At 51.4% G+C, this 23,894-nt stretch overlaps 1 protein-coding gene across 3 annotated transcripts in view; it reads left to right on the top strand.

Annotated features, from left to right (window-relative positions):
* Cpne5 (copine 5) overlaps window positions 1-23,894 on the top strand; it is an 88,603-nt gene that overhangs the window by 19,895 nt on the left and 44,814 nt on the right. For 2 of the 3 annotated variants that reach the window (XM_047558183.1, XM_047558185.1), the window contains exons 4-7: window positions 18,693-18,796; window positions 19,707-19,746; window positions 19,955-20,031; window positions 22,692-22,751. In XM_047558183.1, coding sequence (XP_047414139.1) covers window positions 18,693-18,796; window positions 19,707-19,746; window positions 19,955-20,031; window positions 22,692-22,751 — 281 coding nt within the window. Of the gene's footprint in view, window positions 1-18,326; window positions 18,403-18,692; window positions 18,797-19,706; window positions 19,747-19,954; window positions 20,032-22,691; window positions 22,752-23,894 lie in introns of those variants that run through there. The other variant, XM_047558186.1, reaches the window with a different exon arrangement.

The raw sequence follows: 23,894 nt of genomic DNA on the forward strand, positions 1-23,894 counted from the left end.
AGTCCCCTCTGACCTCTAGTAACCTAAGCATCTCCCTCTGGCCCCACCTCCCAAAGGTTCCAGCACCTCCCCAGCAGCATCACCCTGGGGACCAAGGCTTCAGCCCAGAACCCTCGGGGCTCACTCAAGATCTAAACTACAGGAGTCAGGTTTAAGGAAACCACTGAGGGGAGGAGATCACAGGGGGCAGAAGTGGGAGCCATGATTATGCCAAGCTTGGGGACACAGGAGGGGCAGCCCATGGTGGCCTCTGGACAGGAGCAGGAGCCCTCGTGGAGGGACGGCCCAGGCTGCCTCATTTCTTCCCAGCCTCTGATCTCTGGCCAGTGCCCGCCTGGGTGGCACCTCACTAGAAGACCTCTGGCCACCACTGTGATCCACTCAGTTAGCCTCCCCGAACACAGTGGTGTGGGGAAAGGGCGGAAGCCGAACCAGAGGGACGGGGAAGGGTGTCCAGTGCAGATCTCCAGCAGGTGAGCAGAGCTGGCCTGCAGCCGGCGAGGCCTGGAGACAGGAGGAGCCCGCTGAAGGTGGCCCTCCAGCCAGGCTGTCAGAGCAGGAGGTCCCTGGCGCTCAGGAGGCTGACCCCACTCAGGGGAGGTGGTCAGGACCGGCCTCAGCCTCCCAGGCCACCCCTTGGGCACAGGCATCCAGCTGTATCTGAGAAACGTCCTGGGTGAGAGGGGGCTTCTTCCTTGTCTGGTTCTCTGTGGGAACCACGGAGGAAAGTATATCAGGAAGGAGACTTGAAAGAAAACTCCAGATTCATCTGTGATGGCCCCTGGGATGAAGGCCGCCCTTGCCAGTCATGGGCCGTTCCCGCCACACTTGCTGGTTCATTGCCTTTTAGGAGCAGATCGGCTCTCTGATCTTGCCCGAGATGATCCTCCTGTGAACCGGGGAGTCAAGTACAGGCACAGCTCTCCAGGCTGGGAACAGACCCGGATTTGCGCGAGGCCACAGACGAGCTGACCCTGATGGTGTGGACACGGCTCTGTGGCCCCTGGCTGCTGGGTTTCGGCTGATTTTAACCATTTGGGTCATTTTTATGCCTTCTGAGAAGGCTCCATCTTCCCAGCACCTAAATCTGTCACCACATTTTATGAAAATTGACTCAAGATATAATTTTAGCCCAGGAAATCGAGCACTGTTTGCATCAACCCCTGGCTGGGCCTTCTGCGTGTCCTGGGGAAGGCAGGATGGCCAGGCAGGAAGAGTCCAGGGAACACCCATTGGGAAGAGGGACATAAGAGGGAGACCCTCTAGGTTCTCCACGTGACAGTGGGATGGCAACCCCTGTCCCTCCTTTGCCAGGTGGCTGTCCTGACTGAGGACCCCTTGGAAAGGAGGGGATGGGAATCTTGGAAACTTGGGTGTCCGGCTGATGGCCCCACACCACCCGGAGTGCCTGGGGCTCCAGCCGCCACGCCCACCCGTCCCTGCCAGAGCACTGGGTGTGTCTCTGAGCAATCCCAGCTTGTTGACCATTTCAACTCCACCCGGGAAGGATGGTTCATTTCTAAGCACTTGAAAGGCTGTCCTTGGGTCAGCCTGACACAGGCCTCTGCACAGCCTTGCTTCAGCAAGCACGTGCCAGGCACCGTCTTATTCTGTCCCGGCTGCTGGAACAGAAATGCCTTAAACCGGTGGCTTAGAAGTAACAGAAATTTATTTCTCACAGTTCCGAGGCTGGGATGTCCAATGTCAAGGCACCCATGGATTGAGTGTGTGGAGAGGCCCGTTCCTCACATGGTAGAAGGGACATGAGCTCCCTTGGGCCTCTTATATGAGCACCAGTCCATCCACGAGAGTGCCACCCACGCCACTTACACACCTCCAAAGGCCCCACCTCTGACCTCATCACCTTGGGCATTAGGGCTTCCATGTGAATTTGGGGAGGATACAAACACCCACGCCAGAGCAGACATCTACTGGTGCTGGGCACACAAAGGGACCAGAGGCTCTGCAACCACAGGAGCTTATAGGTGATAACGAGACAGCAATAACCATGGCAGTGGATTGTGCCAGACTGTCCTGGCACGTCCCCTGTACTGACTCACACCAACCAGTGGGGGCGGGGGTGCAGTTCAGTGACACAGCCCTTGCCTAACACGCAAGAGGCCCTGGATTTGATCCCCAGCGCCACAAAACAACAGCAACAACAACCCACCTGGGAAGGGGTATTATTATTATTGGTCCCATTTCATAGAGAAGGAAACTGAGGTTCTTTATATCATCGTTTCCTGTCCCTTTACCAACCTGGGCATTCTGCCCGGAGCACACGTCTGTCAGGATTCTTTCCAAAGTGTGTGTCCTGCACCGTCCCCTTCCCTAGCCCAGAGCATCTGAGCATTACAGATGCTCCTCAACTTACAACAGGATCACACCCCAGGAACCCATTGTACATTGAGAAGATCATAAATTGAAAATGCTTTGGCCAGGCACGGTGGTACATGCCTATAATCTCAGCATCTCAGGAGGCTGAAGCAGGAGGATGGTACGTTCAAAGCCAGCCTCAGCCATTTGGTGAGGCCCTGAGCAGCTTAGTGAGACCCTGTCTCAAAATAAAAAATAAAAAGGGCTGGGGATGTGGCTTAGTGATTAAGCACCCCTGGGTTCAATCCTTGGTACCAAAAAAAAAAAAAAACAAGAAAATGCTTTGAATACACCTAACCTACAGAAGGTCCGACTCAGCAACAGGCTGCCCTGCAGCATCTTGTGGCTCGCTCTGGCGGTCACATGGCTGACGGGGAACTGTGGCCACTGCCTCTGTCCCCCACTTCCCCTGGAGAGTCTTAGGCCAGGTAGTGCTAGCTCAGGAAAAGATCAAAATCCAAAAGGTGAAGCAGGGTTTCTACTGAACGCCTATCTTTTTTTTTTTTTTTTTTTTTGGTGCTGGGGATCGAACCCAGGGCCTTGTGCTTGCAAGGCAAGCACTCTACCGACTGAGCTATCTCCCCAGCCCCACGCCTATATTTTTGCACCGTCATAAAGTAGAAAGATTGTAAGTCAGACTGTCACTACTTAAGGGTTCAGGGAAGTGGAGGGAGAAGGGGACCTCAACTCAGCCTTGGCAGTTCTTGAGTTTTACCACAAAAAGGAGTTTCAGGATGTGTCAAAAGAGACACAAAGATTTGTTTAGGAAGCAGGGAGACTTATTCAGGAAGGCAGACGACAGGGAAGGATACACCCTCGAAGGGAGAAGGCGAGGTGGCTCTTGAGAAGAGACACGTTTTGGGGGGCTTGGGCTTTTCTTTTAGAGAAAACTTTCTAAAGGCGAACGTGAGAAGCAAGTGGGGTGACCTCAGCCTGGTGAGCTCAGTTCTCCCGGTCTCGGCGCACAGGGCGTGTCAGGGTGGTCTGGTTCTCTTTAGGATGTCTAGGCTGACGTCATCCTCTCCACAGATAAGGTTCGGAGCGTATCACATCCTAAGCCTCTAACGATGTTTCCCTTGGCTTCATTTAGTCTAAAGAAAACGTGTTGCGCCAGACGTGGTGGCGCACACCTGGAATCCCAGCAACTCAGGAGACGGAGGCAGGAGGATCACAAGTTTGAGGCCAGCCTGGTCAAGGTGGTGGGACCCTCAGAGACGACTGAGGGAGGTCCTGTCTCAAAATAAATAATAACAAGCTCTGGCGATGTGGCTCAGTGGTGGAGCACCCCTGGATTCAATCCCTGGTCCCACATAAAAAGAAAAGGAGAAGAAAATCCGTTGTCTAAGGGAGCAGCGCGTGCAGGCATTAGCAGCTAGACTCACCGTGCCCGGAGATTCATGTCTACAGGAAATCAGGCCTGGGGAGTTAGAGCGAGGGTGTTCGTGGAGTTCCTTAGGTTTAAAGTTATAATTCCTTTTTTCCTTTCCTGTTACTCTCCTTTCTGCTATCCTCATTTCTTCTATCTCCAAACCATTCTGAGTCAGGGGCCACGTGAATTCATCCACCTTGTATTCCGCTGACCTTTTGGGCAAGTGTTTTCAAGTTTTTTTCAGAGACTCCTGTTTCTTTCTTATGTGACCTGTGTCTAAATGGGGTTCCCCCAGCTGAGACCTGGAGATGAGGTTTTGAACCGTGACGTGTGACTGTGCCTTTATCTCCATTCTGTGTTCTCATTGGATTCCATCTTTTGTCGCGGTAGGAAGATCATGCTGTAGTGCAGCTGCGCGTGGGGCATCTGGGTTCTGCCTGCTGGTCCTGGGTCTGCTACGGTCATCAGACCAGGAGTTGAGTGGGATGGAGTGCCGAGTCCTTCGCTAAGACCTTTCCCAGAGGGTTTTTTCTTGTTGGTTAGTTTGCAGTGCTGGGATGGAACCCTCACGCGTGCTGGGCAAGTACTGGCCACTGAGCGACATCCCAGCCCCTCTTTCCAGATTAACGCCCGTTCTTTAGTTGTTCTTTGGGGTGGGCTGGTTGGCCACTTAGGTTCTACATAGTTTTGCTGCAATCCATCCCATATTTCTCCATGTGGTTTTAAGGACATCAGGAACTATATACTCAGATAGATGCCTTGTCAGATGAGTCCCTGAACTTGACATCCAAAGCCCTGGGTTCCCATCTCAGCTCTGGTATTTACAACCAGGTAGATACCTGGGTGAGTTATTTCTCTTCTCCAAGTTTCAGTTTACTCATCTGTAAAATGGGGTTAGACCTTCTTGGTAGTTAGTAACTAAGGTATTGCTTTTGAAAATTTCTGGAAATATCAACTGCCATGTGCTATTGCCCACTCTGGTCAGCTGGGTATTCTGTCACAATAAGAGTGGCCACCCTTGGAGACCCTGTCAACTGCACCAATGCTGGTGACACAAGTTGAGTCCTGCACGGTGCCATGCATAAGTCTATGGTGAGAAGGGTGTTCCAAGTGGAGGAACAGGAAATGCAAAGGCCCTGGGGTGGGAACAAGCTCAAGGTATTTGAAGAACAAAAAGAAAGTCAGTGTAGTGGAGAGGTGGGAGTGATGAGGTCCGTGGGTCACAGACGTTCACAGGGACAGATTCTGGGTGGGGCTGCGTGGGCCGTGGGTGAAGTTTGAGTACTGGCCTCAGTGTGATACTGAGCTGTTCAAGGGTTTTGAACAGGGGTTGCTGCAGCCTCGTTTTTGTTTCATAAAGATGGTTCTGGCTTCTCTGAGCAGAGGGGACTGCAGAGGAAATGGCAGAAGCAGGGAGGCAGTTTGCAGTCTTGTGGAGACCCTAGAATGAGATCGTGGTGGGCAAGGACAGTGGAGCACAGGTCTGTCCAACACCAAGAGTTTAAAGCTGAAATGACATGGTCCTGTGCTTGCCAGGCCACCAGCCTAACTTGGCATCCCTGATGACCATCAGAGGACCTGGCCCAGGCCTGCTATGTAATCATTTTGTTTTGTTTTGTTTTGTTTGGGATTGAACCCAGGGGTGCTTAGCCACTGAGCCACATCCCTGGCCTGTTGTTTATTTTATTTTTTAAATTTTCAGTGTTGAGGCAGGGTCTTGCTGTGTTGCTTAGCGCCTCACTAAGTTGTGAAGGCTGGCTTTGAATGTGTGATCCTCCCGCCTCAGCCTCCCGAGCCGCTGGTATCACAGGTGTGTGCCACCCCACCTGGCATGCTACATAATCTTAACTGAAAGATTCAAGGGAATAAATGGACCATTATTATTGCTGTAGCATGAAGCAGGAGACAGGCCTGAGACTCAGACTCGAAGGCAAACTTGGGGTTGGCCTTCTGGACTCTCCCTTTTATTCAATGTCTGCAAAGAGAGGTCCCTCGTGAACTGTGGGTCCGCAGAAGCCTTTGCTCTTACCATACAGCTGCATCTTCAGAGCTTTGACCCCTGTCTTCAAGGGCAGGCAGGCAAGACCCAGGGCTTTGCTTGGAGGCGAGATGGACACCCTCTCACAGCCTGAGAGTCAGGGTGTTAAACTCTGCTTTGGCACAGTGAGACACTGTCCCAGATGTCCCTCCAAATCCTCTCTTTGCCCCTTCCCTTAACCTCTGTGGAGCCTTAGTTTCTTCCTTGCTCACCAGAAGTGGATGGCAATCCCTGTGCCCGCAGGCACAGTACTGGTGAAGGTTCTCATTATTGTATGGGGCCATCTGACAGCTGCCAAGAGGCTCTGCCCCCTTTCCTGCCCTTCCTTAAGTGGCAGGATGACTGACACCCCTACTCTTCTGTACAGCGTCCATGTCAGCAGTACCCCCATTTTCTTCCTTGGCCCTAACCACACCACAGAAGAAAAGCAGGTGGCGCAGAGGGGTCCCTGCCTGGCCTAGCAAATCAACTAGAAAATGGCAGAGCCAGGAAGTGAATGCCGTCTTGAGTTTGGGGCCCCGCCCAGTCACTGCTTGTCAAAGTGGGCTTTCCTGTCCCCCCGAGAAAGTGTGTGCGGCTCCTGCCTCCTCTTTCCACCTGGACCAGAGGTAGCCATTATTTCTGTGCAGTTGATGAGACGTGAGCCCAAGCTTTCACTTGAAGGACGAAGTTTGCTTTTTTGGAACCCTGAGGTTCTAGGCCAGGTCCCCCCATGTCTGATCAGTCTGTTTTCCCTTTGGTATCCGTGTCCAGGTGCAGTTTGCAGTGTGGCCGAGCTCCTGGGATTTGCCTCCAAAGTCAAGTTCAGAAGCAGTAGCCACCTGCCGGGGGTGGCTGGGGTGATCTTGGGATTAAATGAGCTACTTAATGTAAAGTGCCTGGCACACAGAAAAGATTCATAATGGCTCTACCAGAAGCCCTTGGTGAGGAAGCAGAGCTTACCTGGAGGAAGGAAGTTTAGATCTTGAGTTGCCATTTTGTGGGAGTCATAGATATTCTGGGGTGAGCTGGAGGCTATGTGGTACAGGGGCTCAGTTGCCTTCAGAGTGGGGCTTGCTAAGGCCCCTCCCCCTCCTCACCAGGGTCAGGGCCAGGATGGGAGTGAGCCAGGGTGGAGTGTTTTTTTTGGGGGGGTGGGAGATAGTGGGGTGGTACCGGGATTGATCTCAGGGGCACTCAGTCACTGAGCCACATCCCCAGCCCTATTTTGTATTTTATTTAGACACAGTGTCTCAATGAGTTGCTTAGGACCTCGCTAAGTTGTTGAGGCTGGCTTTGAACTCGAGATCCTCCTGTCTCAGCCTCCCAAGCCGCTGGGATTACAGGCATGGGCCACTGCGCCCTGCTGAGATGGAGTGTTTTGCTGGCAGTTTGGCAGCCAGGCTCATTGGCAAAAGCACTATTCCCCTAGGAGCTGGGACCATTTTACAGATTATCTGGAACAATGGCTAGTAGGAGCCAAGTTTTTTGGCAGGAAGTCTTCCATCGTAAACTTGGTAACGTTTCATAGGCTGCTGCTGGCCTCTGGTGCTAGAGACCGAGCCTTGTCTGTCCGGGTCTGAGAACCCGGTAGGCCTTTGGAACCTGGGTGTTCTCATTCGCTCAGCACTGACCCCCTCCCCACCCTTCCTCACCTCGAGGAGTTAATCATACAGGAAGAGGCCATGGAGGTGACCAGGCCCCAGAGACTGAGTGCCCAGGATATCACCTCTCACTGTTGGGTTTAGACAAGTCTCTTCCTCTCTCTGGGCCTGGTTTTCCTCCATCTATGAAGGGGTGTGGCCACAGAATTCTGGACTCTTGTGAAAGAAACTGAGAGACCTTTCCTGACCACGATGGTGGCGGCCTGGTGTGAAACCAGACCCTGGTCCCTCCCCACCCCCCAGGTTCAGGCCAGTCTCCTCCCCAGTTGCTAGGTACACACCGGTCCCTGTTTCCAGGGCCAACCTTGGAAAGCACATCCCTTTCCATTTTCTGTTGGAGTCACATGTACTCTCTCTGGCCTCTGATTTTAATCCCGGTGAACATGATTCATAGGGCCAGGGCTGGGCTCTGCAGCCAGGCTTTTAGAATCCCCAATTAGGGAGTCATCAGTAATCTGTGGAAATTAATGGGGGAGTTTTGGCTGGGGAAGGGTGAGTGGCTTGGGAGGTAGGGCCCAGTCTGTCAGCTCCGGCCTCCTCCTGTCCCAGCCAGCACAGCCACCAGGGGCTTTGCACCTGGGAGGATGGCTCAGAAGTTCCCTCCAGCTGTAATTTGTAAAAAGGCAAGAGCTGCCTAAATCTGGGTCCATTAAGAGGTTCAGGCTTAGAGAGAGCCACCCACTCATTACTGAGGCAGGCAGCCCAGGCGAGCACCACAGGACACTGTGCCTGTCACTCCTGGGAGCCTGGGTCCTCCCTCCCCCATCGGCTGGGTGCAGGGCCCTTGTGACCTCCTGGAGGTTGGCTCCTTTTCTTTAAAATGGGGACGATAGCATTATCATCTCCACGGGGTCACTGGGGGGATTAAATGAGATCATGGATGTGTAGAAGTATTTTGAAGATGAGAAGTCACGATACAAAGCGGAAGGAGGAGGAGGATTTGGTGAAAGAAAGAAAGCTGAGGGAGGGGGCGTTGACAGGCTTCTGGAGAACTAGGGCGAAGCTTGGGCCGGGAGCCCCGCCGACCTGGGCTTCTGTCACTGTCACGCCTGCTTCCTAATTAGTGTGTGACCTTGGTGGGAACCCCCCACCCACCCTCCCTGCCTCTGATTTCTCACTGGGTAAGTGAGAGGATCTGGGTCCTTCCAGCTCTGAGATCTTCAGGTCCCACGTCAACTTGACCATCAACATTTTTTTTTTTTTTTTTTATGGAAATCAGAGGAGGGTCAAGGACTGTACATGTGGCCAGTTGGACAGAGGTGGAGGCTAGGGACACCCCCCCGTAGACTGCAGAACCATCTAGACCCGAGGAAGAGTTAGCAAGGTAGAAGGGACAATAGAGGGCTCAGGCTGGGGCTTAGAGAACTGTAGGAGTGACTGGCGGACAGGTTCCTTCCTCTTTCACACTGTCAGCCACTTATTGATTTGGAGCTCCCTGCCTGGGTTCAAACCCTGTTCCTACCACCCCCAGATGTGTGGCCTTGGCAAGCCCCTCAGTCTCTTGGAGCCTTCGTTTAGTTTACTGGTCTGTAAAATGGGGACAATAACAATACTGCCTCATAAGGTTGTGATGAAGGTTAAATGGCTGGGCGCAGTGGTGCATGCCTATAATCCCAGCAGCTCAGGAGGCTGAAGCAGGAAGATCGACAGTTCAAAGCCAGCCTCAGCAACTTAGCGAGGCCCTGTCTCTGAATAAAAATTGAAAAAGAGCTGGGGTTGTGGCTCAGAGGCTAAGTACTGCTGTGCTCAATCCCCAGTACCAATATATATATATATATATACTAAATGAATTACTGTGTGGAAAACATTTAGTGCCATGCACACAGTAGGGCCACATGAGGGTTATTATCAGTACCGAAGACCAGCTGGGCAGCAGGCTCTCCAGGCAGTGCTGCCTGCCATTCCCTTCCACCCTTGCCCTGGAGGAAGGAATGGTTCTTTTCTAGCAATGGGAAGATGCACCTCCTGGGGAGTTATCTAGGTTGTCTCACCCAGATAATAAGAGAACCCAGGCCAGGGGCATCCACCTGGCTTCATGGCCTGGCCACTAGTATACAACCCTGGCTCCAGGGCTCAGTGCCCTTATAGCCATAAGCATCTCTGGGGTGCTGTCCCCGATGCTGGGAAATGTCCGTGAGCTGTCTTCTGTTGCTGCCCTCAGCAGGTGGGTTGTGAGGAAGAAGAGAGGCCTTCATTCTAGAAATCTGGAAGCAGCTCTTCCCCAGCTGCTTTCTCTGACCTCCTAGCTTGTTTGAGCAGGAGCTGAGTGGAAGTGGTTTCTTCTGTAGGCCCCGGATCTCAAAGTAAACCTTAAACATATTACTTTCTTCTTGCTAACTGAGGCCTGGGTCATCGGGGACCTAAGTGTCGTGGGGTGCCCGTAGGGAGGGTAGGAGCTGGATCTCAATGGAGCTGGTTTATGGGAACAAGGGTCAACTCTGCATCTCCTTCTCAGCAACACTCCACATGCTGAGAAAGGCTGAAGAGAATCCACTCACTTGGGCTCTCAGGGACCTAGCACAGGGAACCTTTATTTGAAGGACAGAAACTTTTCAGGTAAGCAGGAAAGAGTAGGAGCTTATCACAAATGTTAGCAGTTAGGTCCAGGAGCATCTTAGGGACATGGTCGAGTTCAGAGACCTGTATCTGGGCCAGGGTTTGGGCTTTAGGAAGAACCAGGGTGTTCTCAGGGGTGGTGGCCCACACCTGTAATCCCAGTGACTCAGGAGGCTGAGGCAGGAGGATCACAAGTTCCAGGCTAACTTTAGCACTTTAGCAAGGCCTAGGAAACTTAGCAAGACCCTGTCTCAAAATTTACAAACATAAAGGACTGGGGGTGTGGTAAAGCATCCCTGGGTTCATTTCCCAGTACCAAAAAAAAAAAAAAACAACCAAAATTAAAAATAAAAAGGACCAGAATTAGCTCAGTGGTAGAGCACTTGCCTAGCATGCACAAGCCCTGGGCTCAGTCACCAGGACTGAAAACAAAGCAAAACAAAATATAAACTAGAGTGCAATCACTAATTCACAGAGCTCATTTGATGTCCCAGACTCTCTCTTCTGAGAATACCTTATAAATAAAATCATTTAAGCCTCCAACAACCCTACAACGTATGTATTAATTGTTGTTCCCATTTACAGAAGAGGAACCTGAGGCACAAGTAGTTGAAGGGACTCAGCTGAAGTCACACAACCCGTGAGTAGCAGAGCCAGAATTTGAACCCGTGAAGCCTGGTCCCAGTCCCCATGCTATGAACAGCTTCACTTTACTACTGTGTGTGGGAGACCCTAAGATCTGCCTTCAAAGCCAGAATCAGTGTTTTTTTTTAAAGCTTTTTGAAGTCATGCTTCTCTTTGAGACACTGATCAAAACCTCCTCTCCCCAGAAAATGCAGGCATGTACAGACAGACATTTGCATTTAATTTCAGCGTGGCACAAGCCTACTTAGAGCCCAGCTGCAGAGCCGCAAACCCTGCCTCTCATTTGCAGTTGACCCTCCACACCAGTCCACACTCTGGCCCCTGTGTGGATGGGGCCATGAGAGCCATTTTCTATAAAGTGAAAAAGGCTGGGCTGGTCCCTGGGGCCCTGGTCCCTGAATGTCTCCACTGAGGCCCTTAGAGACAGGCCCTCAGGTGGACAGCAGTAATCCCAGTGAGAAAGAGAATTCTCGGGGGATTTCGCTGGGGGAAGTTAATGAAGCGACTACATTCAAAGGCGTGAGTGAGGCCGAAGACGACAGGACAGTGCAGCACCTGGATCTCGCAAGGGCAGGACATCTAGCAGGACAACGGGGACAATGGCCGGCAGGGACAGTGGAGGAGGAGGTGCTGCTGTCGTGGGTGGGAGGGAGGGCCTGCCTGAGCTGTAGTTCAAAGCCGCCCCTCCCAGAACCACCATGCTGGGCCAGCAGGAGTGGGGAGAGACCCCCACTGTCCCCTCCCAACCTCCCAGTGGCCAAACCCAACTGGAGGCCACAGAGCAGGGACAGCAGGGTGATGCTGCTGGAGGGATGCCAGGACCCTCCGTGTGCAGCAGGGCAAAGCTGGGGTGGGACAAGGTGGGGTGCTGCAGCCTCCATATCAGCTCGGTCCTGGTCGCCAGCCCCAAGACCCCTAGGTCAAGGAGAGGCCCAGGTCAGGACAGAGGCCGCCCTCCTGATCTCGGAGAGGGATGTGGGGCAGGAGGACCCTGCTTGCCTGGCCTGGATTTTCAATCTCAGCCCTGCTCCTGTCCTGAGGGCAGCTTGTCATGACAGCCACCCACCTGCCCCTCTAAATTCCAACTCTTTGGTGTAACAGAGCCACTGGGAGCCACTCAGTCCAGTTCCCCAAAGAAGTTTGGAGTCTGCCTCCCCTTGCAGGGTGGGCTGGAGGGGATGACGTGAATGAGCCCTGCTTCATTGGTATTCAGGGCTTCATCAGATGGTAGGAGCCCCTGGGAGCACCTTTTGTGCATGTCAGAAGCTTTCCCACTGGGTTTTGTTGCCAGTGACAAGAAGCAGGGCTTTCCAGGCTTCCCTCGGTGTGTTTTGTCTTTTCTGGAGTCAGGGAGGTCCACACCACAGCCTGCCCAGCCCACAGCTGCCCACCTTCCCTGACAGTTCCCTAGGGTCTGAGCCCTGGGTTTCCCTCAGCCTTTGTTCATCAGAGATCCTGTGCTTCCCTGCGCCCCACATTGTGAGCCATGTGGATCCTGCACCCCAGCCTCAGATCCTGGAGTTAAAACAGGGGTTATTTCAAATGGATGGGAACGATGCCAGGCATTTCCAGGGAGCTGGCAGAGTGAACAGGGCTGGCTGGGCTCCAGATCCAGGTGGTGAGAAGTTGACCCCCCTCTTCTTCCCCAAGCCGGATTTGGCGCCCATCAGTTAGAGTGCGTGTCTTCCTATGGGTCCCACTGCTGAGTGCTAATTCTTCATCCCTCCCAGTCCCTTCTGGCTTGAAAACAATAATTCTATGTAAAACAAGCTATGCAGCCAAATTGATTTTTTTTTTTTTCTTTCTTAACATCAGTTCAGTTGTATTCTGGCCATCATTAATAGGTCCTGACACAGACCTGGTGGCTTCTTGGATTTTTAAAACCCAAGTTTTAGAATTTCTTCCCCTTCATTATTTGTCCAAGTAATGAAGGCCATAAAACACCTTTAGCGAGTCCCTAGGTTGTGGATTTAGTAGTTGTTTGTGATGTGCATATGTTAATTACCTCTGTGTCCTGGGAATGGAGCACTGCCCACCCTGGCTCACCTGCCCCCTGCCTGCTCCAGGAGATGTTCCAGGGGCCTCCCGGACCCCTCCCCTCCGGTTTCCAGGGGAACTCCATTTTCTTCTCAGGCAGAGATCAATCTCCAGGGAATTCCCCTCTGCTGAAGCTTCAAGTGCCATTTAAAAAGCCGCATCATTATCTTCTCTAATGGGTATTTTCCTCAGAGTCAGTGCTGGACTGGGCGGGGCTGGGTGGGGGGCTGCAGAATGGGGTGTATCTCAGTGCTGCCAGGTTTCCTGCCAGAGGTGCTGGAGGAGGGTAGTGCGTTGAGGAGGAGGCAGGGCTGTTTCTTAAGGGAGATTTCTTTGAAACCTGAGTATTTACCTAGAATTTTCCTCAAGAAAGCCATTAGGAGAATTTTTCCTTTTGTTTGAAGATAGGAAGCATTAAGAATTAGAGGCTGGCGCAATGGCACACGCCTATAATCCCAGTGATTTGGGAGACTGAGGAAGGAGAATCACAAGTTCAAGGCCAGCCTGGGTAACTTAGTGAGACCCTGTCTCAAAATAAAAATATAAAAAGGGCTGGGGATGTGGCTCAGTGGTAGAGCACCCTAGGTTCAATTCCCAGTACCAGGAAGAAAAAAAAAAAGTGAGAGAGAGAGAGAGAGAGAGAGAGAGCAGGAAAGGAGAATACAGGAACAGAGGAACAGAGGCTGTAACTTTGTAAGATTATTATGGAATTGAGGGATATGTTAGTGAGCTGTGAACAAAACACCTGACAAGAACAACTTAGAGGAGGAAGCCTTTATTTGGGGCTCGTGGTTTCAGAGGTTCAGTTCATGGTTGGCCAACTCCATTGCTCTGGGCCTGAGATGAGACCGAGCATCATGAAATTCCAGGAAGGGCCTGGAGGAGGAGCCACTGAGCTCAGGACAGCTGGGATGGGGGCAGTGGGGACAGGGAGAGCAAGTAAGAGAGAAAAGAAAAAGAGGAATAAGAAGAAGAAAGAGGAGGAGGAGGAGGAGGAGGAGGAGGAGGAGAAAATGGCAGAAGAAGGAGCTGGTGGGGACAAAATACAATCCCCAAGGGCACAACCCCCCAGCAGCCTACTCCCCCAGCCAGGCCCCACCTGCCTATCATTACCACCCAGTAACCCATCCAGATTATTGATCCATCAAATGGATTAATCCACTGATCATCGCTCTCATAATCTAACCATGTCACCTCTGGACATTCCCATTTGCCTAACACATGAGGAGACACCTCCTATCTAAACCATATTGGGGTGAGACAGGAACTCATTCTTATCCCACCTGATGCCCTCCCCACTGCCTTGCACACAGTAGGCCATCTATAAATGCTTATAAAGTACAACTCATCTTTATTTGATTTTCACCATGTGTGATGACTCCAGGCCCTTGGATGACGTAAAGTATAATGGGCTTTGGGGGGTCTAGCGGTGTGACCATGGGCAAGTTACTTAACCTTGCAGATTCTCCGTCTCCTCCCCTGCTTAATAGGTAATAACTGTTGGGATTTTTTAAAGAATTGAATGAGAGAACTTGATGCACTTGATGTAGCGAGCGTTCAGTGGGGGCTCAGTACGAGTTAGTTTCCTTCCTTCCTCTTGCTGTATTCTCGCTCATTAGTGGCTCACAACTCCATCTGCTCATTGGAATCACCTAGGGAACTTTAAGGAAGCACCGTTGTTTCCCACTGAGATTCACATTTCATTGGTCTGTGGTGGGGCTTGAACATAGGTATTTTTAGGTCTTTTATTCATTTATTTTGGTATCAGGGATTGAACTCAGGTGCTCTTAACCACTGAGCGGCATCCCCAGTTTTTTTTATATTTTGTTTAGAGATGGGGTCTTGCTAAGTTGCTAGGGCCTCACTACATTACTGAGGCTGGCTCTGAACTCCTGCTCGTCCTGCCTCAGCCTCCTGAGCCGCTGGGATTACAGGCGTGTGTGGGATTACCACACCTGACTGGGCATAGGTATTTTTAAAAAGCACCTGTTAAAGGATGTCTTTTTTACGAAGGTAAAATCTGACTCTCATACAAACATAATATGAACACATGACAAAGAGTTGTTAAACTTGTTAATTAATGAGGAAACCAGTAAGATATAACCAGTTGAAATAAACCACACTCACACATATAGACAAGCAGGAATTCTGAAATGGATTTAGAATAGATCAGATCTGTCAATATCTATACATTGCACTGTGCAAAATGAACTTGTATTCACTTGATCAGAATCACTTTGTCCGTTTTACAGTGTTGCAGAGTAGCTCAAAGATCAAAGGTGCTCAAAGTCGGAATCAGACTCCTAGAGCAGTATGCTAGGAAGGACACACTCACCCTCTGCTTTTCTTCTGTGTCTTTCACACTTTCCCAGGAACTCCAACATGCAGTGAGGGGTGAGGGGCCTTTCTAGGTAGCTCTTTTGTCGTGGCCATCGTCCTAGGTTCAGGTTAATGTTCTAGTTATTAGTTTATGAGTTGTCCCACCTTGATAGAGAACTCTTCAGGTGCAGGGTTCACATGCCATTTATTTGCGCAGCTCGGTACCAAGCACACAACCTGGTCTACAATGCGTGCTTAAAAACTGTCATATAGTAATTGATTTGAATGACGACTAGGAACTAAGTAGGACAAGCTGTATCGTTCTGCACTTCTGATGAAGGAACTGGTTCTGAAAAGCTCTGATCTGATCACACAATTAGAGTGTGAAGTTGAGTCTTGAAGCCATTCATCCATTTCCCGGTTCAACCTTGATTCATTCCCCTGTTCATGTGTGCCTGGAAGCTGGGAGCAGAAGTAGCATCCCACAGGGAAGTGAAGAACGGAAGTTCATTGGATTAGACGAAGGGGAATGGAGGGAAGGGAGGGGGGTGGGATGGGAAAGACAGCAGAATGAATCAGAACTTTCCTATGTTCATATATGAACACATGACCAGTGTAACTCCACATGGTGTTCATCCACAAGAATGGGATCCTAATTAGAATAAGCTATGTCCATGTTGTATAATATGTCAAAGTTCACTCTGCTGTCATGTATATTTAAAGAACAACAACAACAAAAAAAGAGTAGCTGCCAGTTCTTACCCTCCCGCCCTATATCTGGTACCACCTGGCCTTGAGAGCGTGTGGCTTGAGGTCAGCAGTTGTTAACCTGGTGACCCTGACAAGTCACTTAACTTTTCTGTCTTACCTTTGCTCATCTCAAAGATGGGGGTGCCTGCCATAAAAGCAAAAAGTGTGTGGTCGTTCCCGGAGCGTTGTATGTGTGCAATAAACATCAGCTCTTATCACCCAGAAGCAAGCCAGTGACTGGATTAGACAGTGTCGGGTCATGGGCTGCAAAGATAATGAGAACCTGGATTCTCCTGCTGCCTGAGCAGCTCACAGGCCGGTTGGGTAAAAAGAGTGTCCACAGGTCATCATCAGGCAGTGTGGTGAGTGCAGAGTCAGAGATTCTCAAGAGATGCTGGGGACTTGGGGCTGGGGAGCAGCACTTTCGGGAGGAGTCGGCCCATGCGGAGGACCTGAGAGGCAGAGAGGTGGGGATAGGAGGGAGATGCCTGTGATGACCTCAGCTGGAGCCAGAGTGTAGTTCAGTGAGGGGTGAGGGACAAGAGGCACTGAATCTAGTGCTGACCCCACACTGCCTTGAGCGGGAGGCTCCTTCTGTAGGTTTCTAACTTAATCTAGGGCAGAAGGGGACACCCAGGATAAGTTCCAGCTGCCCATGACCACCGTGTGCACAAGGATCCTGTGTGCTGGCATTTTTATGGACTGCAAAGCCCCCATTAAGGGACACTGATACTCAGGATTATTTCTTTATTGTGACAATTATTTCCCAGTTCCAAAAGGAAAAAAAAAGCATGGTAATATATTTAGAAAGACTCACAATCTTTTAAAAATATTTTGTCTTGTGCCTGCTTGTCTCTTTCATCTTGAGACTCTGGGGTACGATAATGAGTGAGGCCCCTGTCTTCCTGGGGCATAGAGTACGCTGGTGTTCACTGTCTTTTTAGTGGTGAGAAAGACATCATGTACGATTTGGCATCGTAATCATTTTAGGTGTACGGTTCTGTCGTGGTAAGTGTGTTCACAGTGTTGTGAAATCAGGTCTCTGGGCCTTTCTCATCTTGCAAAACTGAAACTCATACCCACCAAACTGCCACTACTTAACCCTCCACTGGGTCCCTAGGAACACCATTCTACTCTCTTTTTCTATGAATTTGCTACTTAAGATACCTCGAATAAGTGGGATCATAAAGTGTTTGTCCTTCTGTCACTGTTTTCTTTCACTTAGAATAATGTCCTCAAGGTTTATCCACATCGTATGAATGTATGTGAGAGGATATTAGACAACCCTTGTAGGGCTGACTAATATTCCATTGAAAGTACAGTGGTTTTATACTTTACTTTTTAATCCCATACATGTTTTTTGGAAATAAAATCTTGCCTAAAAAGTCCTGTGTATCATAAGCCAGGCATGGTGGCGCACACCTATAATCCCAGTGGCTCAGAGGCTGAGGCAGGAAGATTGCAGGTTCAAAGCCAGCCTCAGCAACTTAGTGAGGCCCTAAGCAACTCAGTGAGACCCTGTCTCTAAATGAAATATAAAAAAGGGCTGGGGATGTGGTTCAGTGGTTAAGCACCTCTGGGTTCAATCCCTGGTACCAAAAAAAAGAAAGTCCAGGGCATCAAACAGAGAGCTACTTTGATGGAATTGTGGGCCTAGACTCATGCCCACTGCCCTGCTCCATGGCATGGGAAGCCTCCAAGAAACTTGGAGTCCAGTAGACCAAGTCTAGCCCAGCAATTCTCAGAGTAGGTTCCCAGACTAGCAGCATCAGCATCACCTGGGGACTTTACACAATGCAGATTCTCAGGCCCCGCTCCAGACCTACTAAACGGGAACCTCTGGGAGTGAAGTCCAGGATCTATATTTAACAAGTCCTCTTGGAGTTTCTCATCTCCAGAGATGGAGTGTGACTTGCCCAAAGCCATTGGGGAGTTCAATGGGATTCAATTATTAAGTGTCTTCTGTGTACAAAATTCTAAAGTATGTACTCAAGGAAATTAAGAAAATCAAATCTCTGTATAGTAAAAATCCACTGCCAAGTAAATGACTTCAGAACTGTGGTTTAAACAACAGGGTCGGGAATCTGGGTGTGGCTTTTCTGGGTCCTCCAGTTTTGGGTCTCTCACAAGGCCGCAGCCAAGGTGTTGGCAGGTTAGAAGTGACAGGCTTTGCCTGCCAGCTGAGTGGTTGGCTCAGTCTCTTGCTGATGAGCGGACTGACAGCCCCAATTCCCCGCTGGCTGTTGGCCCGAGGCTTCCCTCATTTCCTTGCCATCCCCTCTATAGGGCAGCTCACGACTTGGCAGCTGGCTCATCAAAGTGACAGAACCAGAGAGGGCACCCAAGATGGAAGTCATAGTCATTTATAATATAAACTCACAAGTGACATCCTATGACTTGTGCAATGGTCTGTTCATAGAAGTGTGTCACTAGGTCCAGCCCACATGCAAAAGAAGGGGTTCCCGGGAGGCGGGGATCTTTTAGGAGACGGCCTCCTGCCAGCTGCTGTCTCGACCCTGGTGCTGACAGTCAGGGCATCATGTATATACACACTTAGGTGTGAAATCCCTCAGAGAGGAATGGTGGTCATAGGGTGGGCTCAAGTTCATTGGAGACTCAGAGAAGTAAAACTCTCTGGTTGGAGGAATCAGGAAGGCTTCCTGGAGGAGGTGACATTAGCAATGGGCCTTGAAGGAATAGGGGACGTGCCACTAGCAGGGAAGGGCATGGCCTGGGTGAGGGCAGGAGGCAAGTCTGTGCAGGGCCTGCTGAGGTATCCCCCTTGGTCCGATTGGAGAGAGAAGGAAGCCACTTCGAGCTTGGAGCCCTAATGCAGATGGTTTCCTTGACTGGGAGCTGGTGGGGCGGGAGCCCGGGGAGGCAGGACAGAGGGACCACAGTCCAGTGCTCCTGGCCCATCAGCCAGGCCCCTGAGTCCCGCACGCATCTTCTCCTGCAGTTTGGGCGCACCGAAGTCATCGACAACACACTCAACCCTGACTTTGTGCGCAAGTTCATCGTGGATTACTTCTTTGAGGAGAAGCAGAACCTCCGTTTTGACCTGTAAGTGGAAAGGGGAGCCGGAGCTGGAGCCGGGGCTGGAGCTGGGGGAAGGGCCCAGGGCTGGGTGGTGGGCTACAGGACCTGGCTGAGGAGGAGTCCCTTACCTGGGGAGGTGGGAGGAGCTTTGGGGAAACCCAAGATTGGCAGGTTAAAAGTGACACTTGCCTGAAGTCCATCCCCAGTCTCACCAGGACATGGAAAAGGGGTGGAGCAGCAGGAACAAAGGCACCCCTTCCCCAAATTATCTCAGCTGCCTGGGGGAAAACACGAGAAGCCGCCTGGCTCCTGGGGGCTGTCCACTGAGGAAAGATCTTGGGGATTCTTCTAGGCTCCTCCTCGTGCCCTTCCCCCCTCTGGAAGCTGAGAGGTACCCACACCTCTTGCTCTGTAAGAGCATGTTCTACAGCCCATTGCAGAGAAGTCACCTGGTGACATTTTGGAGGAGAGTGCTCAGAACAGTGGGCTGTGAGCGCTTCGGCTCAGCACAGCTGTCTGGCTGCAGGCGGGATGGGTATGCCTCCCTCCTTCATGAGTGGGCAGGCTGGGCAGGCTGGGCAGGCCTGGGCGAGGAGAAATCAGAGGGAAGGTCAGAGGCAAGGTCTGGAGCTTCCCTTGCCTGGGAAGATGGGAACAGCCACCTGTGAATCAGCGGGGGTGGCAGAACTCATCTATTTTATTTTTGCAGTTTTTAACTGGATTTAACATATTTACAGTCAAGTGTGCAAATCTCAAGTGTCTGCCCCAGGGTATGCTTTGACCCCCAGGGCAAGAGACAGGACATGTGCACCCGCTTCCAGCCCGCACTCCTAGTGACCGGGCCTGTTGGGGGCTTGGGGAGGTGCTGATTCTACTCCGGCAGGGGTGGGCAGGACATCCCCACCTGCTTCACCTCTCTCTGTCTTCCTTGTAGATACGACGTTGACTCCAAAAGCCCTGATTTGTCCAAACATGTGAGTTCTGCCGTCAGGGCCCTAACAGTCCATATTTCTTACATGCAGTGTCCTGGGTTGGCCTCAGGCTTCACTGTGATAGTGTGTGTCTGATGCTGTGTCTTGTCACTTCAGAGCCCCCTCACTTCCATGGGCCAGCCAATGGGGATGGTGGCATGGCTCTGAGCAGGGCAAGTGACACTGGTCTTTTTGTCCCCTGGATATACAGGATTTCCTGGGCCAGGCCTTCTGCACCCTTGGAGAGATCGTGGGGTCGTCTGGAAGCCGCCTAGAGAAGCCCCTCACGTAAGTGTAGAAGGGGTACAGCCTTCTGGGGTGCTTACCCAGGCACGGTCCAACTTCCTGCCGCTTGCTGAGGGCTGGCAGAGGGTGGTGACGAAGCAGCCAGGCAATCACAGGGGCATTAGCATGGTGATCAGGAATAAGAAGACCCGTGGGCTCTGCTCTCAGAGGGTTTCTGGGGCCATTATCCTGGAGAGAACCCAGGCGGGGTTATTCAAATCCCAAACTCCCAGAAGACACTGTCTCATCCACTTTCAGCCTCACCCCTATCATTGCACCGGTGGCGGGCGGGGTGGGGGAGACTGAACCCCAGAGCTAGGAAGTGACTTGCCCAAGGCCACACAGGAAGTGAGAGAGCTCTCGAATTGGAACCCAGGGCTCTACTCACATAGCGGTTTCCTCAGATTGTTTGCCACTCACTGTAGGCTAGAGCTGAGGGCGGGAAGGCCCTTCCCGTCCTGCCCTGCTTCTGACAGTGTTTGATGGGACTAAAGGTGGTTTTAGGGGAAAGCAATTGCTCTGAGCAGGCTCTGGGACGAGGAAGCCCAAGACTTTTCCTGGTGGAACCTGAGAGTGGTTTCAGGGACCTGCCTGGGCTAGGCAGGCAGGAGAGGTCACCTCTCTGTCTCTATTTCTGAGAAAGCCCCAGGGGCAGGGCTCAGGCAAGAGTAGCCTGTAGACTGGGACAAGCGTCCAGGCCACAGGGGGAAACCTAGGTTTGGGGAGTTCTGAAACTTCAAGATTTGGGAACCTCTTAAAAAAAAAAAAGATACAAAATTCACACCTGCTACCACCTGCCTGGAACATATCCTTAGCCATTTTTAATTATGAATTAAAATTATTTTATGTTCTTTCTCTCACTGGGAAGGGGCTTGTGAGAGTGAGAGCAAGGGGCTCGGGACCATCTGCCCATCTGTTTCAGTGTGGACCGAGTGCTGAGTCTGCCTGTCCTTGGGCCTTTGACCTTTACCACAGCCCCTTCTACCTGCACCCCCAGCCCCATGACTCTACTGGCATGGCCCAGTGTCGATGCCAAGGCATGAGTGTTTCTGTGCCCACTTGTCCATTCAGGTCTGTCTCCCTCCTGGTGCCACCTGGTCACAGCTTCTGGGGTGGGGCTGAGGGAGCCGGTCCTACAGGAGATGACTTGGGAGCCGAGCCTTAAAGGGCTTGCAGATCAGAAACACAGGTTGATGGAGATGCTGGTGGAGGAGGTAGACCTTTTATCCCACTGAAGGCTCCAAGTTTAGTTGTCTCCATGACTAAATCTATTACCAGCTCCTGTTTACTGGGCCTCTATTCCAGACACCGGGGTCAGTGTTTTGCTTCTAAAATCTGTACAGTTGGTGCTCAGTATCCATGGATTTCACATCTATGGATTCAATGAACTGCAAATGGAAAATAATCAGGAGAAAAAGTTGTATCAGTACTACGTACAGACTTTTTTTTATTTCCCTTTTTTTCTTTTTGGTACTGGGGAACAAACCTAGTCATATCCCTAGCTCTTTTTTTATTTTTAAATTTTGATACAGGGTCTCATTTAGTTGCCCAGACTGACCTTGAACTTGAGATCCTCCTGCCTCAGCCTCCTGAGTTGCTGGGATTATAGGTGTGCACCACCACACCCGGCTCAGACTACTTCTTGTCATTTTCCCCTAAGCAATATCAGGATAGCAACTATATATCCATAGCACTTACGTTGTAGCAGGTATCATAAGTAACGTAAAGATGACTTAAAGCACCCAGGTGGATGTGTGCAAGGTAAATGCAAAAGCTGCGTCGCTTTATATAAGGCACTCGAGCATCCAAAGATTTTGTTAGGCAGGGGGGCCTGGAACCAACTCCTTATAGACACTGAGGGGCAGACCACTGTACTGGTTTACCATTGCAGTAAATACTTCAGGCTAGGTGAATTAAATAACAGAAATTTAGTTTCTCACAATTCTTAAGGCTAGAAGTCCAAGGTGAGATGGGACAGGGTTGGCCTCTTCAGAAGCCCCGCTCCTTGGCTTGTGGATGGTTGCGTCTTTCTCTTTGTCTTTTTGTGGTCCCTCCAAATCTGCAGCCTCCTTTCTCCTTAAAAGGACATCTGTCTTCTGCTTTAGGGCCCATCCACATGACCTCATTTTACCTGAATCACCTCTTTAAAGGCCCCATCTCAGTCATATTCTGAAGCGCTGGGGGTTAAAGGTTTTAATATATGAATTTGCCAGGGACACAGTTCAACCCATATCATGATCTCATGTGACTCTTTCAGCAGCAGTGTCCCCATTTCACAGCCTGGACACTGAGGTTCAATGGTGTACAACAGTGATTCTCAACCATAGCAGGCATCAGGGTCACCTGGGACATAGATTGTGGGCTCCATGTCCCAGTTTCTGACCCAGTAGGTCTGGGTGGGCCTGAGCATTTCCGTTTGTGGCCTATTCCCAGGAAATAACTGGGGCTGGTTGTTCGGGGGTCCCCACTTTAAGACTAACTTGCCTGGGGCTTCACACCAAAGTTTGGGGAAAAGACCTCTCTTTCCCTGGTCTGTGGCTTTTGGTCTTGTTTTAATAACCTCCAGGCAGAAACTTGTCTCTAAGCATCCAATGTCAAGGGTTCTGGCCTCTCTGGAGCGGGATACTGGGCTCATGGCAGGCACTCTCTCCCTCTCTCCACAGGATAGGAGCTTTTAGCCTGAATTCCAGGACGGGCAAGCCCATGCCAGCTGTATCCAACGGGTAGGTCACCAGACCCTGGAGTCCTCTGATATCCAGCCTGCTCTGCAAAGAGCACCTGAGTCAGGTCTCAGTTCCTGATCCTACCACTGTGAATTCAGCTCTGGTGAGGGAGACAGAGGGTCATGGGTCCCTCTGCAGGGTCCCAAATGGAGACCCCCATGCTGCAGTTGGCCCCTCTCCCATCCAGGCCAGAGCTGGAGCATCCAGAACCCCAGTGGCTCTTGGGACTTCAGGGAGCAGGCTGGGGCTCCGAGTTTGGGACTATTTCCAGGAATGAGCAGGCCTGGGCACTCTCCATCCCTTCCTCTCTCCCTGGCCAGCGTGTCTGCCACCCTTCCCTGCTCCTCTTTATCCTCGCCCTTCCCCATCAGTCTGGGTTTCACTGTTGGACGGCAGCTTCCTCTTCCTCCTGCAGAGCAGACTCAGCCCATCACCCCCTTTCACATTTGCTTGCCAGCTAGGGTGACCAGCTTCGCCCCCCACTCCTGGCCCACCCTGACCACGAGCTTTGGACTGGCTGCATGCACGTGTGGGTGGGCCAGAGCCCCCACGCCTTCCCTTTCCTCTCCTGGCTGGAGAGGCCCCACCCTGGCTTCTTTCTCACACTGGCTGGGGAGGGTGGGAGCTTCTGCTGGGAGGACCCAACTGGAGGTGCCTCTGGCAGAAGTGCCATTTGGCTGGGTAAGCAAAGATCCCCTGGCCTTCTGGGACTGGCCACCAAAGCCACTGCATGTGGGACAGGACCTCCAGGGGACCCAGGGCTGGTCACCACCCAGGGAGAGTAGATAACAACAATTGCAGAGGGAACAGAGTCAGAGAGACAGAGAGGGAGAAAGTCCAGAGGGAGGGAAGAAGGGAGAGAAAGGAAGGCCAAGCCTGTGGGAGCAGGTTGGGGCTGGAGAGGAGGGAAAGAAAGATCAGAAATAGAAGAAGGACTCAGAGGCAAAGCGAGGAACAGATGGAGAGACGTGGGGCGGAGGAGGCTGGTGTTGAGGATTCTCTCCGCCTGGTCACACAAATCATGTCTTTACTACCATGGAGCACCAGACCGGCAGGTGGGGCGCGCTGGGCAGTCAGCTCAGATGCTCAGGTCTAGGGGGACAAGCTGGCAGCACTGCACCTGCCCCAAGCAGGGGAGCGGCA

This window comes from Sciurus carolinensis, chromosome 7, assembly GCF_902686445.1.
Source record: "Sciurus carolinensis chromosome 7, mSciCar1.2, whole genome shotgun sequence".
Lineage (NCBI taxonomy): Eukaryota > Metazoa > Chordata > Mammalia > Rodentia > Sciuridae > Sciurus > Sciurus carolinensis.